This window comes from Setaria italica, chromosome VIII (genome assembly GCF_000263155.2).
Source record: "Setaria italica strain Yugu1 chromosome VIII, Setaria_italica_v2.0, whole genome shotgun sequence".
In the NCBI taxonomy this organism is placed as follows: Eukaryota; Viridiplantae; Streptophyta; class Magnoliopsida; order Poales; family Poaceae; genus Setaria; species Setaria italica.
The window spans coordinates 16925367-16942453 of record NC_028457.1 but is presented as its reverse complement, the minus strand read 5'-3'; the positions used below and the strand labels follow the sequence as shown (position 1 = coordinate 16942453).

The 17087-nt window shown below is 42.7% G+C and overlaps 2 protein-coding genes and 1 long non-coding RNA gene across 3 annotated transcripts; 2 read left to right on the top strand and 1 right to left on the bottom strand.

The window, feature by feature from the left end:
- The first annotated feature begins 337 nt into the window (after positions 1–337).
- LOC111258135 (dolichol-phosphate mannose synthase subunit 2) lies at positions 338–6273 on the top strand. The gene is made up of 3 exons (XM_022828844.1): positions 338–660; positions 5603–5696; positions 5794–6273. The coding sequence occupies exons 2-3, from the start codon at positions 5607–5609 to the stop codon at positions 5950–5952; spliced, it is 249 nt and encodes an 82-aa protein (XP_022684579.1). The 5' UTR covers positions 338–660; positions 5603–5606; the 3' UTR covers positions 5953–6273.
- Positions 6274–7200: 927 nt separating this feature from the next.
- On the top strand, positions 7201–8879 carry LOC101769571. Its single transcript, XR_002678704.1, has 5 exons — positions 7201–7606; positions 7737–7920; positions 8036–8152; positions 8238–8276; positions 8369–8879. It is a non-coding gene; the product is annotated as an uncharacterized LOC101769571 (long non-coding RNA).
- A 296-nt stretch (positions 8880–9175) lies between these two features.
- Positions 9176–16407, bottom strand: LOC101769839 (exosome complex component RRP43). Its single transcript, XM_004979142.3, has 7 exons — positions 16101–16407; positions 15946–16015; positions 15758–15863; positions 15009–15075; positions 13246–13321; positions 10250–10539; positions 9176–9482 (listed from the first exon to the last, which is right to left on the bottom strand). The coding sequence occupies exons 1-7, from the start codon at positions 16323–16325 to the stop codon at positions 9390–9392; spliced, it is 927 nt and encodes a 308-aa protein (XP_004979199.1). The 5' UTR covers positions 16326–16407; the 3' UTR covers positions 9176–9389.
- Between the last annotated feature and the right edge of the window lie 680 nt (positions 16408–17087).

The following is a 17087-nucleotide window of genomic DNA, read 5'->3' as shown; positions in this document are numbered from 1 at the left end:
AACAGGAGCTAAGCGGATTCTCCCAGGTCGTGTGTCTGACGCTGAAGGTCATCGGCCGATTTTTAGCGCCAACAAGCTATTACTCTTTTATTAATTATCCAAATATACATCAAAAGTACATATTAAGTCATATTAAAACATGATTAGAATCCTATTAAAATATGATTAGCTACATATAGATCATATTATATAGTACGGTAATATATTGATGTAGTTTTCATTTACCCGTAGCATCATACGGGCATATTTGGTAGTTAAAAACAAATATGAATATCATATTAACGTATATTAACGCATGGATATAAATACTGATATTTTGGATTCGCAGGCATCCATCCGGCACGCCGCCTCTCCCGTCTGGATCTCGCCCGTGCCCGACGCCGCCCCTCCCGTCCGCCACCTGCTCTCCCTCCGCCGCCTCCCCCGCCATCCGCTGCCTCCCGTGCCCGTCGCCGCCCCTCCCGTCCGCCACCTGCTCTCGCTCCGCCGCCTCCCCTGCTCTCCGCCGCCGCCCCTCCCCACCGTCGCACCTCCCCATCGCCTCTCATCCCGTCCGCCACCTTCCCTCCCCTCCGCCTCCTCCCTGCTGTCCACCGGTGACCCTCCCATCGGCGCACCGGAGCAAGGACATCTTCAGGATCTCAGCTTCGTTTCGCCAAGGTAAGGAATCCCTATCATGTCAACCCATCTGTATCTTCGGTAGCAACTGCAACTCATCTTGTTGGACATGTGCTAGATAGTAGTACTACCTTTTTTCCCTTTACTGATTATGCTTTGAATTCAATTGGAATTGGATATAGTTGCAATGTGTGTGGTAATCTCACCAAGTAGGTCAGCATATTCACTGCCCATCCCTAACCCTCCAACCAAATAAGGATGGGACCACTCAAACCCACTTTATCCCTCCAATCAAACAAAAAACAGGATCCAACTTATCCCTACAATCAAACTAGAGATGGGTTGAACCCAACCTAGAAAAATGGGATGGAGCCGATCCATCCCAATTGGTCCCAAAATCAAATACATGCTAACGACAAAAAAGAAAAGAAAAGAAGGGCGAGTGCAAGAGCCGCCGGCGATCGAGCCAACTCATCCAACGCGATCTCCTTGCTGGTCGGCAAGGTTCGTTCCCTCCTAGGCGCATCCATCCGCTCAGTTGGGGCTCTCGACCGCAGGTCCTCCACGATCTTTCACCAGCTTCTTGTCTGCTTCTGCAGATCTGATACGCAGCCACCGCTGTTGGTGTCACCGCGCCATCTGGCAGTGGTGCTGCTTCACAACACAGTGTGAATTACGAGCACCCCATCAAGCACGGACTAGTTTTTAAACCGCATCCAAGCATCATGTTGCTTTTGATTTTAAAATGCCTTTTAGTTCTAAGGGTTTAGGGATATTTTATTGGTATAAATTAAGCCCAATGATTTGTGAAAGTAGTTCAAGTGTGCAATCACATCGCGTCATTTTGATTTTCTTAAGATGTTTTATGATCTTTAACATAAACTAGTTTGGATCACATTGCGTGAATGTCCCTGGATCTAAACGCCCCTGATCCTGAACTTAATTTTCCTGAACGACCATGTGGTGAATCTATTATATTAGACATCACGTGCTACTCAAACTTCTTAGAAATGCATAATCAAATGGGAGTTTTCTCATTCTTATTTTGACCTGTAGTGCTAGCTAGTATGATAGAGAATTTACTAATGCATAATCAAATGGTTCCTCAGCAGAACTGCTCTATAAAACTTACAAGTTAGTACTGGTACATCAATGGCTGAAATATCTATTCTTGAATAGTTATGAGATTTACATTAGGTGCATTACTACTATTTGCAGCAGTTAAGTTTTGTGAAATTAATTTGCCAGCTCCACCTTTCAGAAGTTGAGCTCACTAAAATTGAAATATGCTCATCGCATTCTGACCTTTTTATGGATGGTACAGGCATGTCTTATAGCAACAGTGTTGAAATTAAGATTGGAATATTTAATGTGATAGTACGTCTGTGTATATGCTGATCATCTACAGCATTGTTATTTAAAATCTACACTGCAAAATTGAGATGTAACTTAACTGAATGAAAGGTGGCATTTTTGTTGCCTAAGATGTCAATTTCCTCGTTTGCCCCTCCTATGATCATTACTAGAAAACAAGTAGTTGTGGTAATTCAGAGGAGCAGCTGACGAAGCACAAAATCAAATATTCATTATTGGATTGAATTTCAAGTTTTCAACAATGCTATGATTTGTTCATAGACAAACGTGCTGGTATGGCTTCTTATTCTAAAAGGGAAAATGAAACAGAGAATGCAGTGGTGCAGTGGCAGAGCTTAATCTGATTTAGAGGGGGCCAGTACTAGTAATCTAGAGAGATTAGCAATCTTTAATCAAATTAATCACTGTTGTACCATTGAAAACAGCAAACTACTTCTTTCTTGGGGGGGTGGGGGGTGGGGGTGGGAGGCATGGCTCCCTTTAGGGCATCTCCAATGTATAGGAGTGACCCTGGTTCTATATGGAACCTCCTTTGTCTTGTTAAAAATAGAGTAAAATGTACGGCCGGACCTCGAACTTGGCAGGGAGTGCCATCTAGTTCCCCAAACTCCTAAAATGCACACTCAGACCCCTAAACATCCAAATACATTCACATAAGGTCCAAATTACTATTTCTTGCATTAAATTGCGTACGTGGCAGGCTAAATGGATGATGATGCGGACCTGACATGTGGGGCCCACATGTCAGGCCCATCTCCCTTCTCTAATGCTCTATTCGTGGCCCATTGTCTTCTAATTAAAAAAAAGAAAAAAAATCAACCGCAAGACTTCTCCGCGCAACCCCTGCGGCCGACACCCGGGCACAACCTCGGCCCACACCCGATCCGGCAGGGCTGTCGCCGCAGTTTCGCCGCGCAAGCTGCGACCTTGGCCGCCGAAAGCCCAGGCGTGGCCTCTGCCACCTCCGTTCCCGCTCAGCCGCCACCGTCCGCACAAGGCCGTTACCCTCGGCCAATGGCAACTCATGCACGGCCTCAGCGCTGTCCGCTCGCGCCGCGAGGCTCGCAACCTTGGCCAACGGCAACCCGGGAATGGCCTCAACCAAGGAGCGGCGGTGGCATAGCTTACGGGGGTGGGGCAGACCGGCATGGATCTCTGGTGGCGGATGGGCAAGACAACATGGTGGTGCGGGGAATCGACGCTCAGTGCAACTGGAGAGGCGCGAGCGGCAGGGAGCTCGCCGGTGGTGCCGGTTGGGCAGGGTTGCGCATGGTGCCGTCTTGGTTTCGGCTGACCTATGGGGCAGCGGTAGCGCGGATCGGCCGCTCGGGGCTGCAGCAGGGGTGGGCTCAACCGGTGCAGCACATGGTCGGCAGGGGCGGACCGCGCCGGGCTGGGGGTGCTGCTCAAAGGCGTTCGTGCTGCTCAGCCGGATGTGAAAGAGGTGAGGAAGAGAGAGGAGGCAGAGAGAAAATAGAGGAGCTGACTTGTGGGCCCACGTGCCAGGTCCATGTCAGCGCATGGCCAGCATGCCACGTAGTTAGTTTAACACGGGAAACAATGATTTGGACCTCGCGTGAACCAATTAGCAAGTTTGGGGACTCTAATGTGCATTTTAGGAGTTTAGGGACCTAGATCACACCCCTTGTCAAGTTCGAGGTCCGGCCGTACATTTTACTCTTAAAAATAACACAATGTATAGGACCAGCTTCTTTATTACTGTGGGTCCCACTTAATAAATAAAAAAATATCCCTTCAACCACTGTCGTTCCTGTCCACTCGTGCACAGGTCCACCAGTCGTTCTCCCTTCCATCTATCTCCTCATGGCGATGGCCAACAGAGCCATCTCCTATCCCCCAAGATGCATGCCTGATCTGATTTAGATGGAAACAAAGATTACTTCCGCTGCTTGTTCAAATCAGATCTCCACCATCACGAGGCTCGATTTGGTGCGGCCACCATCAATCGCCAGTCTGATTTGGAGAGGTCAAGCCGTTGCTTCGATGCGGAAGCAGGCGGCCGTTTCTGCAAAGGCCGCTACCACCCCTCACCGGTGCAGATTCCATGTCAAATCGGGCGTGGAAGCGGAGGGTAGGGGAGGTGAGGAACAACAAGAGCAGACTGCCCGACGCGGTAGAAGGCACGCGGCAGCCAGATCTGCATGGGGCGCTACCTCCGCTGCTGATTTCTTCAGAAAAATCGGGCCCTGGAAGGGGAAGGGAAAGAGGAGGTGGCCAACGACGGACAGGTCGCTGATACTTCCTCTTGGTGGCTTCTCCGACCTTCTGCAGCGGCTCGGGCATGGAGCGTCGAGGCTATTGTGCCCAAGAGCAACTCCGGCGGCTCCACCACTCAGGTTCGGCGGGAGCAGCAACGGTAGGAGAGAGAAAGTTGGGTTGCGGAGGACATTGAGTTTTTTATTCTAAGGGACTCGCTTCCATGGATGGGAGCAGGTTCTCTGTCTCCCCCAGATAGGAGCGACCTCGCAATGTCTGGGACCGGGTCCGACGCGTATAGGAGCGGGTAAGGACCACCCATTGGAGAGGCCCTTAGTCTGCATATAGGTGTGAGTAATGCAAACAAAAACTTCTAAACACGCTACTATCAACTGGGGGAGGACTTCTTGCAGTTCAGTTGAGGGATAACAAAATACAACTCAGGGCTTTTGTTGTTTGAGTAGCCAGTTATCTACAATGAAGCAACCACCACATTGCACTTAGAGCTTCATGTGTGTGCAGCTGATGTAAACAAGGGAGATTTGTGTAAGCCATGCTCATAAACATTTTTTTATCAGTATAACGAAACTGATCAACTACCAGGACAGACATTTTGCATTAGTATTTGTATAGAATGATGTTAACCATCATCAATAGTGAGCATAGTCAGTACAAATGTGTACCAACATAGTGTGTGTTTGATCAATTAAAGTTTGATTTCCTTTCTTCAAAATATCCTAACTCTAGGCATTCAACTTTGGTAGGGTGTCACTCCACTAGGTTATTTGAGAATTTTTGTTACTTACCAGAAATTAAAATATCTACTATGTGATTTTCTAATATTCTTGGATTTTCTAACATGTGAGTTTGGTTTTGTAGTGATATACTAGAATTTATGCCGATTTTCTAACTAGATCTGATCCAAATCTTGAATAGATACCAAGAGTGAAGAGACTTTATAATTTGTTCATTTTCCTAGTTATGTTTCCTGCAACTTCATGATGAAATGCCATACCTGTTGCGTTTGATGCTTGCAGTCGTAGCAATACGGTAGCATATAATCTCACAGTAGCATCTGCCACATATCCATATGTGCAATGCCTAAATTTGGGATATATGCCAATGCCAGTATATTTACTATTCAGTGTTACTAAGCTAGTGCTGGTCTGTTCAATTGTTTGTTCTTTTCCTTGTTTGTTTCTCTTGCCTTCATTTGGGTGTATTGTTTAGACAGGCTTAGCAGTGGAGTGGCTGCTCATCGCCCTTGATACAGTTTTAGCAGTCTAGTCTGTTTTTCCCATATTGGGTTTTTTCAACATATTTGACATTTGCTTAAGATTATGATGATCATCATCTGCCAGATTGACAAGGTTGTTATTTCTATTATTCATAGAGAAATGGAACTGGGTGATAAGGCAGTTGGTTTTCTGCTGACGCTAACTAGCTTATCCATCTTCACCTACTATACATTCTGGGTCATTATCTTGGTTAGTAACTTCTAAGCTTTTTTTCAGTTTCAGTTCAAGTAGAACTGTTATGACCTTATTTCTGAATGGTTATTTTGTTTTTCTTGTTCCCATCTAGCCATTCGTCGACAGCGACCACTTTGTCCACAAGTACTTCCTGCCTCAAGAGTATGCGATTTTAATACCAGTGATTGCTGGCGTGGTTCTTCTTTCTTTCTTGAGCGTCTTTGTGGGTCTCGTGATGCTCAAATCAAAGAAAAAGAAGAAGACCAATTGATTGTTTTGACATGTACACTGTATTCTTCACTTACTATGATTAAATCCATGAGTTCAGTCTCTATGTACTCCCTCCGTTCCAAAATTTGGGACATAACCCAATAATTAGGTGCATTGCAAAATTTATGTATCTAAAAAAGTTAAAATGATCTGCATTTTGGAATGGAGGGAGTAATTGCTAGAAGCTCGGTAAACGGTTCCAATATATTGAAAGGCGCTCACTTTGTAACTCAGAACTCTATAGCCTTTTTAATTCTTGGGTCACGTCAATTAAAAGATGACCACTCAGATTGTTGTTTTCTCTTTATTGTGAAATATTCTATTTTTGTCTTTCTAATTCTGGGTTAGTCAATTAAAGGCGACCACTTTTTGAACTGTCGGATTGTCATCAAGAGCCCAGGTTCACGCTCTTCTGATTGGAGCACATCAGCCTTGGTCAGGCCAATCCCCTTCCATAAACCACATCACTACGGCATCTGCTCACTCTTGCCTTAAATCAAGCACCAAAGGCATTAATCCTGTTAACTGTGGGCGGAGCCATCAAATATGTAGCCGTGTAACAGACCCCAAGTTAAATTGCAAATTCAAGTGAAGGCAACATGTTCTCACAAGAAAAGAGGTGAGGCAAATATGTTTTCCAAATTGAAACATCAAACATCTCCCAAGTGACCATTTAGGCTAAGCACAGCAGTAAATTGAGACATCGGTAACTGACGTTTACACTGAAGCACAGCACTGGAGATGACACATTGTGAATAATGGAGCATTGCAGACATGCTTATAAATAAAATGATCAAGCTGCTTTTTCAAGTGAAGAATCCTGTGCGGCAGGGATGAAAACAGATCAGATACAAACGGATATATGCGGATACAAATACAGATAGTTATTTTTTTCTCGGATCGAATTTGGATACAAATAGTGCCAAGATGTGTTGAATATTGATATTCATCCTATTCGGATTTTAGAAATACAACTTTGAGTACCCAGATTCGGATACGGTACGGATATTGAATGTCTGGATTCGGATACGAACTTATCATTTTAGTGTCTTTTTAGTGTCTGAACCCCTTCGGTCGGATGAACAAACGTATAATATTCGTATCACTCTCATCCCTACTGTGCAGGGTACAAATTGTTACATACTTGGGCTCGTATAGGTAATAGAAAAGCGAATTCCTTGTATGACACTAAAAATTGACCCATTCCCTTTCATGCCATTGTGTTCCCTTCCCTTGTGCGCCACTAGATGAAATTTTCATTACCCTTACTGCCACTGTTGTTAGTTCCACACAAAATTGTCACTGTTATGGCTATTGGGTCCGTCAAAATACACTAGGCAATGTCATCTCTGCTCTTTGTTACACTAACAAGGTGGGCCCGTGCCCATACAACTAGCCGAACCCTTCCTCAGTCCAAATCGATCGCCATCCTCAATCCAAATCGATCCCCTTCTCTCATCCTCAAAACCCTAGCGTGGAAGCAACGACGGCAGGTCAGGCGGAGGTCGTGGGCGAGGCTCCTACAGGCCACGAGCAGGGGACGGTCGAGGTTCCAGGCTCCAGCCGACCACGCATGCAGGTTGGCGTGCCCCGTGCCTACGACGCGCAGGTCGGCGTGCCCCCGGCCTGAGCAGCGCACGAGAACATTTGGAGAAGTATGTTCACCCATATTATTCAGTTGAGAGATTTAGGGCTGCATATGAGAATCTTATCCCTACCCTCACCGGCAAGTCTGAGTGGTAGAAGTCTAACCACGGCTTCTTCATGTATCCACCTCTTCTCAAGGCTGTGGCTGGAAGAAGAAAGAACGAGATGTTCAAAGGAGCTGCTGAGAGCAATGGCAATACAACACGCAGAAAAGGGCACCATAGATACGATATTTGCCGAGGATTTGGACACCATTGACACACATGCAAAAACGGTTACCCGACTGATATAGCATAGCAGCAATGCTAGATGAGACTGAGAGGTACTCCTTCCGTTGCAAATTATTGCAAATTATAGGATGTTTTGGTTGGTGTATTTCATATTATTCAATATGTGCCCATGGTATATATTGTTAAACTAATAGATTGTTCATGCAGGGGCCCACCTAAGAAGAAAAAGAAGAAAAGCAGTGAACCAGCTCAAGAATCAATAGAGAATAGTATTGTAGCTGTTAGCTCAACTTCAGGACCCACACCAATGTGTTTTCCACCAAGGTAAGCATCTCGGCACATATATTCAACTTCCCTTACAATTATGAAGTTCTAAATTACCAACAATGTCTCTCCTGTTGTATTCTAGCCAAGGAAGCTCCAAATTGAGTTCTGGGAGAACTTCTAGGTAAGTTTTTGTTTCTTGCACATGTTCTGGTCATTGCTACACTTTCATTTCTTTACCTACTAAAGTCAATGTAACTCTTATTTGCAAGTCAGGATGTGACTCCGGTCATCCTGAACTACTCTCCTTGAGTGCACTTTGCCATCTTGTGAAACTGCACTACCTGGTACTTCCAAGCATTTAACAGAAAACCAAAATGCACGAGGGGAGGCAAAGGCAGTGAAGGAAAAGGCAAAGAAGCAGCAAAACTTGGTGCCACCACATAGTCCTGCAATGTGCACCAGAAGCAAAGCTCATGACAACCCAGCTATGAGCACTAGAAGCAAAAGAAAAATTCTTGACTAAATGTCCAGCTATGGCTTTTGGGCACTATTTTGCTTGGTTTTGTATGATGTGGTCAATGTACTGACCTTTGGATGACCTATATGATACCAAACTGATCTCATTTTGCTCTGTACAAATGGTCCTCATGTGATCTGTGTAAGAGCGTTGTGTAATGATACTCAAATTGCTACTCATTTTACTTGTATGTGATATGTGATGAGACAATGGTACTCATTTGATCTATGATGAAACTCTAAGAAGTGGCAAATTTATGTTGAGTCATTTATGTGAGAATGGTCTGTGTGATGAAACTCTAAGACGTGGCAAATTTATGTTGTCATTTATGTGAGATTTTTATGTCATCAATATGGAATGTGAAAATATATGCCATTCATTTATATTAATTCAATTTATTCAAATTGTTTAAATTCATCGAGCAACGTTATGTTCATCCGCATATAAAAATCCCGAGAAATCATTATGAAATAGCAAATTTGCCTTCTTTCTTGTGGGAGGGGTAAAATCGTCTTTTCCCTACCAATTTAACATCATTTAACACCTTAGTGATGGCAATGGCATAGAGGTGATTGGAAATTTCATACAGCAACACAAGGGAACTAACGAATTTCAGTGGTACACAAGGAATTGGATCAATTTTCAATAGCATAGAGGGAATTGGCTCTATAAAGAAAGGTAAAACAACAAAACTGCTGTTACAACCAGCGCAGCCGAGGCAGAGAGAACCACCACCAAGAAATAATCCGGTTAGCCTAAGTGATTATATTTGCAAACTTATTCAGTTTGGTCGACTTCCATGGCTTCAACTGAGTCTGTCAGAATCTCTCTTAACTTCCGCCTCCTTTCTTTCGCCAAGCTAATGCACTCCTGCAGGATAAGATTCGAAATACAATTAGCAGCAATTACTTTAAATATGTATTATATTTGGAGTACACATGCCATGTAGTGAACGTGATAATAACAGAAAAAGAAAAGGAGTCAACCTTAACAAAACAAAACCAAATGTTGCAAGATTGCAAATTTGTAGTATCTTAGCAAAGCCCATTGACCACAGTTTAATACAAGCAGCTCATTGACCACAGTTAACACAATGCAATAATATCCTCCTTATCAAATAACATGTAAGAAGTCTATTCTCTGCTAATGACACATTGCTGCAAATTCACATGCACTACCGCATAGTTTTACATAGCTCAGGGTTTTCAAAATTTAACGTACTCCATGCGTCCATCGAGAAAATTTAATATTTGAAAAAAAGAAAAGGAATTGCTTTAGAATGTTGGTCAAGAGTTAGTGAAACTAAATAAATGTTTAGTGTAAAAGTTTACACCGACAGATTCATATTAAATGTAATTTTAAAATAATGTTGATTTTATAGCGATTAACAATAGAGTAAAGATCGTTTTGCACCCCTTGTCACTGAGTTTGAAAAAAAAAACCCTAAACTCAAAAATCAAACATCAGACACCCCCGGCTCTCAAAAACTGGACAAATTGCCCCCTTTAGCAGTTCAAAGTGGTTTCAAGCCTGTTTTCCCTAATGTGGCATGCAGGGCAGTTTCGAAAGACAGAAAAGTATAAATGAAATATTTCCATTACAAAACATTCTAGGAAGAAAAGCTCAGATTAACTGACCTTAATAGCTTCCATGGAAGTCACTGCACCTCCAAGTTTTTGTATTGACACTATGCGGTCTGAAGAATCTACAACAACAGTCACATAGGTCTCTATTACTGATTCCTCTTCAGAAGTTGGGTCCGCCAGAATACTATCCTTGTGAAGTGCACATGTAAGGGAAAATGGAATGTTGCCAAGTGTAAGCTTCCTCTTTTCTCTGTTTACCAATTCGAATTTTGTCTTTCCTTCATTGCCTCCAACAGTGAATAGTCTACCATCATCACCAATAGAAACTAAAGGAATCTCCACTGCAAAAATAACATAGAACGTGATTAGTGATTTGTAAGAGCTTCATCACCTCGTGCGAACTCATCTTTATTTTTTCTTAATGCAAAGATTGTGCATCTCTTTTGCGTATTTTTGAGAAAAGGAAGTAGTGATCAGTCAGAAATGTCACAAAGGTACCAGCAGGTACTAGCACTAATTCAACAGGATCTCACCTCGCTTCCAAAGGGTGATTCAAATCATGATCCAACTTTGGATAATGGCTGGTGCCAAAGGGTTTCACGGCTGACCATGGTTGAGGTTTAATTTTGGATGGAAAAATTGTCGGTCGTTCTTATTTTCTTTAGTGGCACGTATGAAATTAAGAAAATAAAATCTGGTGAGGAGCGCATATAGTTAAGCAGATACTAGCACTAAGGCATTAAAACATAACATAATAATTGAATGCATGAACCAAACTTATTTGAAGAGCAATAGAGGTGAGCATAGCATAGTTGATATTTTGGCTTCCTAACCAAAACATATGAACTATAACAAACTGCAAGTTGCCCAAGTGAATGCGTTGGACCAACAAAGCATTAGCTACAAAAGGATTTAGCGCTCAGACATGAAAGAACATGCAAGGGATAAGCATGCAGTGCCAAGGAAGTGCCAAAGCAGAGATGAAGACAGCTAGGCAACAGTTTGAGTTCGAGATCAACAACAGCATCAGCCACTAGGTCAGCCTTAGTTAGACTGAGGACAGAAATTGCGCTATAGTGAGAATGTTCCTAAAGATCGTACTCTTGGGAACCAGTTCAAGGTATGCATGACTGCCTGAGCACCGGTCAATTTTCACCTGAAAATCCAGGCCCCCGAGCAAAACAAAGTTTATGACCATCTATTTTCGTACTTTCAATGACAGTAAGGGTGTTGCACTTGTAATTTTCTTGCACAAGTGAGCTAAGCATAGGTCTGTTCCAGTCACAAGAAAAAGAGACACAATTATCTTATCATGTAGCAGATAATGTTGGTGGGATCAACCCCAGCAACACCTCAACTCTCACACACACTTGCACTCCTGCACTGAGGGGGCAGAAAGGAGAACAGAGAGCACTCTGCTTTGGTGCTGCTGAACTGAGCTGCAGCTGCTCCTACCTCTTCCATATAAACAAGGTATGGCAAAAGTCAAGAGAGGTACAAGTGATGTCACTACCAACTGCTACTAGCATACTTCTACTAGCACTACTATTGCATCACTACCTGCTGCCTACTACCCCTACTTGCAACAGCCTGCTGTTGTAAATTGACGAGCAGAGCATGGCCAAAAGAAAAAATGAAGCGCAGCAGTTGCTCCAATAACAGAGGTAATGCAATAGAATACTTGATTATCCATCAGATAAGGTGCACAGATGTTCATTTCACTACAATTAAGTATAAAAAAGCAAGATATAGTCATATTTGAAATTAATCAAATCACCAAGGAACACAAAAATACACATATTTCCTTCCAACAGATAAGGTGCACAGATGTTCATTTCACTACAATTAAGTATAAAAAAGCAAGATAGTCATATTCGAAATTAATCAAATCACCAAGCACCTAATGGGAACACAAAAAATACACAAACTTGCTCCTAAAAGAGTAAGGAACACAAAAAATACACATATTTCCTCCTAAAAGGGTAACTTATTCAACTATCAAGAGCTCTAACATAAATATCTTATATGATCTCAAAAAAACATAAATATCTTATATTCTAATCTTTCAGGCATAAACTTGACGGATGAATCAAAAGTTCAAAACACAGTAGGAAGCAATTATCTCATTATAGCAGCTTCCAAAAACTAACACAGGAAATATATAAAAAAGACTCGGCCGGTGGGGGAAAGACCATCCCCACAGTCCGAGAAAAAAGACTCAGCAGCATGGGGGGAAAAACTAAGAAGAGCTCAACCAGAGTCCGTCCGAGAAATGTCAAGAAAGCTGCCCCCTATGGTTCGGGACTTTACCCGTGCTTTGAGGCCCAAACCCACGACTGCCCCACTACACGAGGGCCTGTCTACCACAGTTCGGTTCCCCGTGCTGACCAGGAAACCAGCAAGTGACCTTTTTCAATCCAGTCCTATTTAATTCGCTCCCATAGGGAGTCTAACCTGGACTTGCTGGATGCTACTCAAGTGCTCTAGCCACTAGACTAGAGGCCCTTTCACAACACAGGAAATGTGTTAGGACTTGGAACCACAGAAGGATATGCATCATTTTAGCCCTTTCAATTTTAGAGCTAATTCTTTTCTCAACAGTTGTCAGTTTGCATCATGGGCATAGTTTGTACGGCCCTGAACCCAAGCAATGCAACCATGCTGATGAACAGCAGCCGCACCACGAGGCCAGGGATAGAGGGAGATAGGATTCAACTAATAATCAAAAGATATACAATCCCATCCTTATATTGATGGAAAAACTTGATCATAAGGAAGCAACCCAATCTAATACTATCTCTAAGGCTGCACATGACATTTGTGTATTCGATACTACCATAGGCTGAGAAAATCAGCTCGAGAGGTTGGTTTCATTAGAAAGTTTCACACAGAAAGGACAGAAGTAATAACGTAAATACATTCATGATGGAAGTAACGGCAGCAGAGTATCAGGGTATTATAGAATAGTGATATTTCCAATATTGTACAATGAGATAGTGGGAGGATATCATGTCCATAATATAGACAGTGAAAATAAAGGAGCGTACAATGTGTGAAGGCAGCCACTGCTGAAATCAGTGCAGCGTCAAACAGAGACCCATCAACATTCAAACAATAGATATCCTGCAAATGTTTGATGTCAAGAAAAGATCAAAACAAAGCTCTCGTAAAGAACTTATTTAGGACCCAGAATATCTCAACTTGTTTCTAAGGAAAAAGATAGACCTGTGCCACTTCAGAATGTAACAATTTGGAAAATTTCAATGTAAATTGGAAAGGCCACCCTAAAAAGGTTTATCTAATCATTGGCCACTCTTGAACATTATTGACTGTTTTCCATTCAAATTCTACTAACCTCTGCTCTTTCTCTTGGCGGCCCTCAATGTATTGAAAAAACCGCTAGGCTAGGCGGTGAAGGGTGTCTTGTGCTTAGGCATCGCATAGGTGTGACTAAGCGCTAGTACTTTTTACAGGCGAGTAGAGTAACAACATGTTAAACAGAGTATATGCGGGAGGAGCCGGGACACTAAGACATTACCATACAATCCATGAGTTGCATGACCACAGATCATTAATCTCCACCTCTAATTTGTCCCGCTTTCAGATATAAATCAAGCCCTAAACTTCTTTAGGTGAAAAAAAATGGCTAGACAAAACACCTAGGTGCTAGGTGAGGCGGTCTTCCTCCGCCTAGCACCTATCGCTGATTAGCTCTGCCTAGCCACCGCCTTTCAAAACAGAGACTGGCAACAAGGCTTAATTCGATGTGGAGCTCACTGGAGCAGGCAGCACCTAGGTCCCCACAAAGAAGGGAAAAGTACGAATGGCATAAGATTGTTCACTTTTTAGAATGGCATTTTCCAAGTGGTAAAATTTTGAAGCATCATGGATCCAACCTTGCATGATTTTAACATTGTATGTATTACCGTGAACCCATATTAGATATGCACATGCAGTGCAGCAGTCTAGAGCATACATCCTATTTGGTGCTATCACGTGAACCTTACAGAAAAAGGGGTAAAGAAGGAAACAGTTAAACTCAAAACTTGTATTGGGTGGGGTGGGGTTTATTCAGTTATTTTAGGCCAAATATTATCTGCTCACCGGAAGTTACACAAAGTTTGTCTAATTCCTGTCCACTCCCCTGAGGCATAAAGTCCTAAAACTTACATGGCATAAATTTCAAAGGTGCTGCTGAAAACCAATGCTTGGATAGTAATAAAATTTTGAAGGTTCTCTTAATAGCGTAAAATAAAAAATTGTCACTTGAGTAAAGAAAGTTCAAAAGAGTTACTAAGATGATAGTACAACGAAGGTTTAGAAAGGTAATGAGGAAGTGCTGAGATTAGAGGAAATACATAAGAAATGAAGGTGGGTTAGCTTCTAAAAAAGAAATCAATGATAGAGGGATCACAATAAAGTTGGCTAAACAAGAACGGAGCTTGAGGAAAGGCATCACAAGCACTCAAAACATCACGAATCATAACACATATTAGTATTCTAGCACTCACAGGATAGGATGAGTAAAATCATAAGGATATTTTAGCCTGATTGTAAGGCTGTCATTCTCAACTACAATCATGTTATTCCAAGTCACCTGATCTTTCAAGGTAAACTAGTTTTGACTCAATGGAAGCCCGTGGGTGTTTGGATCGGCCCCTTTATCATATTATTCAACTTATGTTATTTATCACTAAAAGTACAAAGTGGAGCTTTTCTAGTGACTAATTGAGATTTTTTCATATCAAGGGTGATGATCCTTTCGGTTCACACTATGAAACTATCAACAAGAGAAGCATAGATATATTACCAGATATGCTAGCCAAGATGCCTTCCCACTGATCAAACAGAGCTGCTTCAAATTCAACACTCCAGAACTGCACAGGAGGCATAAGAGGACAGAAAAAAATTACCTATGCGACACTATGTACCACTTATTAGGTTGTCGAAGTGTTACAGAAAAAAGGACAAAGTAGCAAAATCATGCAATGACAAGACAAAATCGAACAGATTAAAGCCTACAATCAGAAAAATAAGTTTACATGTTTTTCGAAAAAAAATAAGTTTACATGCACGCCAGTGCATGATGAAAACTATTGCTACTCCCTCTATTCTTTTTCATTTAACATTTTTAACTGCAGTTTACAACATGTAACTCATTATTATTTTCTACAGCTATATTTATATCTACTAATGCAAAAACAGAGCATGTGCCACTTAGTATTCAAAGCAATCACATAAGCAAGAGAAAACTAAGCGTAAATGGCAAAGCAAATGTCAAGGAGTCCTGCTCTTATTTTGATTTACAGGAAATAGTCTGTGGTAAATAAACTGAAGTGGCAATGTTATGTTAGTTTATTATTATGATGAAAAAGAATGAATAGGCCAAACCAGTACTCTCTACTCTAAAGCACAGCTACTCGTCTAGTCCATATTGATTGGTCAACAGCCAGGACGAATTCTCGCTTTCACTGGAAAGGATTCAATTCTGCATCTATCTATCTATTCATGCAACAAAGAGCTGAAGTTAATGGAGCAACAAAATGAGACAACAAAAACCTCATGAGAACGTCCTCAAGGGCCTTGGAGATAACCGGTGCCACATCAACAGGCCGGCCTGGCCTGACCAGCGGGGAGCAGATGGGTGGCATATGGAACTCAACAGCTGCGCAAAACAAAGTTAACAAACAATAACAAGAAAAGGCAATAGGAGCAGCAGCTATCCATGGGACAGGGGGAGCACGAACCGAGGGATCCTTCATCTGGGGATTCGGCTGGGGGCGACATAACCTCAAGCTTGACCGACGCGAGCATGGCCTGCAGAGGCATTTCGTCAAGCAGTTGCCGAGCGCGCGAGGCCAGCACGAGGGGAAAATTAGGGGAGAGGAGGGGAACGCATTACGGTGTCGCCAAGGCGAACGAGAGCGGAGCCATGCGCGGAGGAGACGGCGCCGAGGGCGACGGTGGTGGGGCGGGCCTCGCAGAGGCGTCGGGCATCGGGGCGGACGGATTCGCCGAGGTGACGCTCCAGAAAGGCCAGCGGGAAGAGGCGGCGGTACGCCTCTACCTCCATCTCCCCGGCGAGCCCGCTGGCCGCGGCCGCCGCCGGTTCGGTCTCCGCCGCCATCTCACGGCTTGGTGGTGGCAGCTGCCTGGATTTTGGGAGAGGGGTTTGGGGTTTCGTGCTGAAACGCTGCGGCTTACTAGGGTTTATGTTTTCTTCGAAAAAAAGCTAGCCGCAAAAGGTAACACATGTCCGTTGGATTAACATGGAGCGAGGGCTGATCCATCAACCAAACGTCACGCTAACTCGCCGAATACCGTCCCAAAATAAGGCAAATCCCAACTTTGACACTATGCAAAAAGAAGATTTCCCATCACATCAAACTTGCGGTACATACGTGGAGTACTAAATATAGATGAAATTAAAAACTAATTAAACAGTTTTGTTGTACTTTGCGAGACGAATCTTTTGAGCCTAATTAGTCAATGTTTGGACAATAATTCACAAATACAAACGAAATGCTACAGTTGCGCGTTTATGACAAAATGCAAACTTTGCTACTCCCAATTTGGAAACTAAACAGGGCCTAAGTATTACTAGCATCATAAATGTCCCTACGGTTTGTTACCCGCTCTCAAGTTGTCCTCCGCTAGCTCCTAGTTCCCATGCTTCACCTTCTAATCTGATTTAGGATGTTTCATAATATTTATATACATCTCTGATAATAATAAGCGGATAACTTCTTTAAATTCTACGTAGCCTATTTGAACGGTGGAATCTCAATTTTTATACATATGTAATGTGTCCTACATCTGGTTCAAATATGTACTAAAACTTCTAGTAAGATTAAGTACTCTTAACTTTTATAAATATGCAACTTATTAT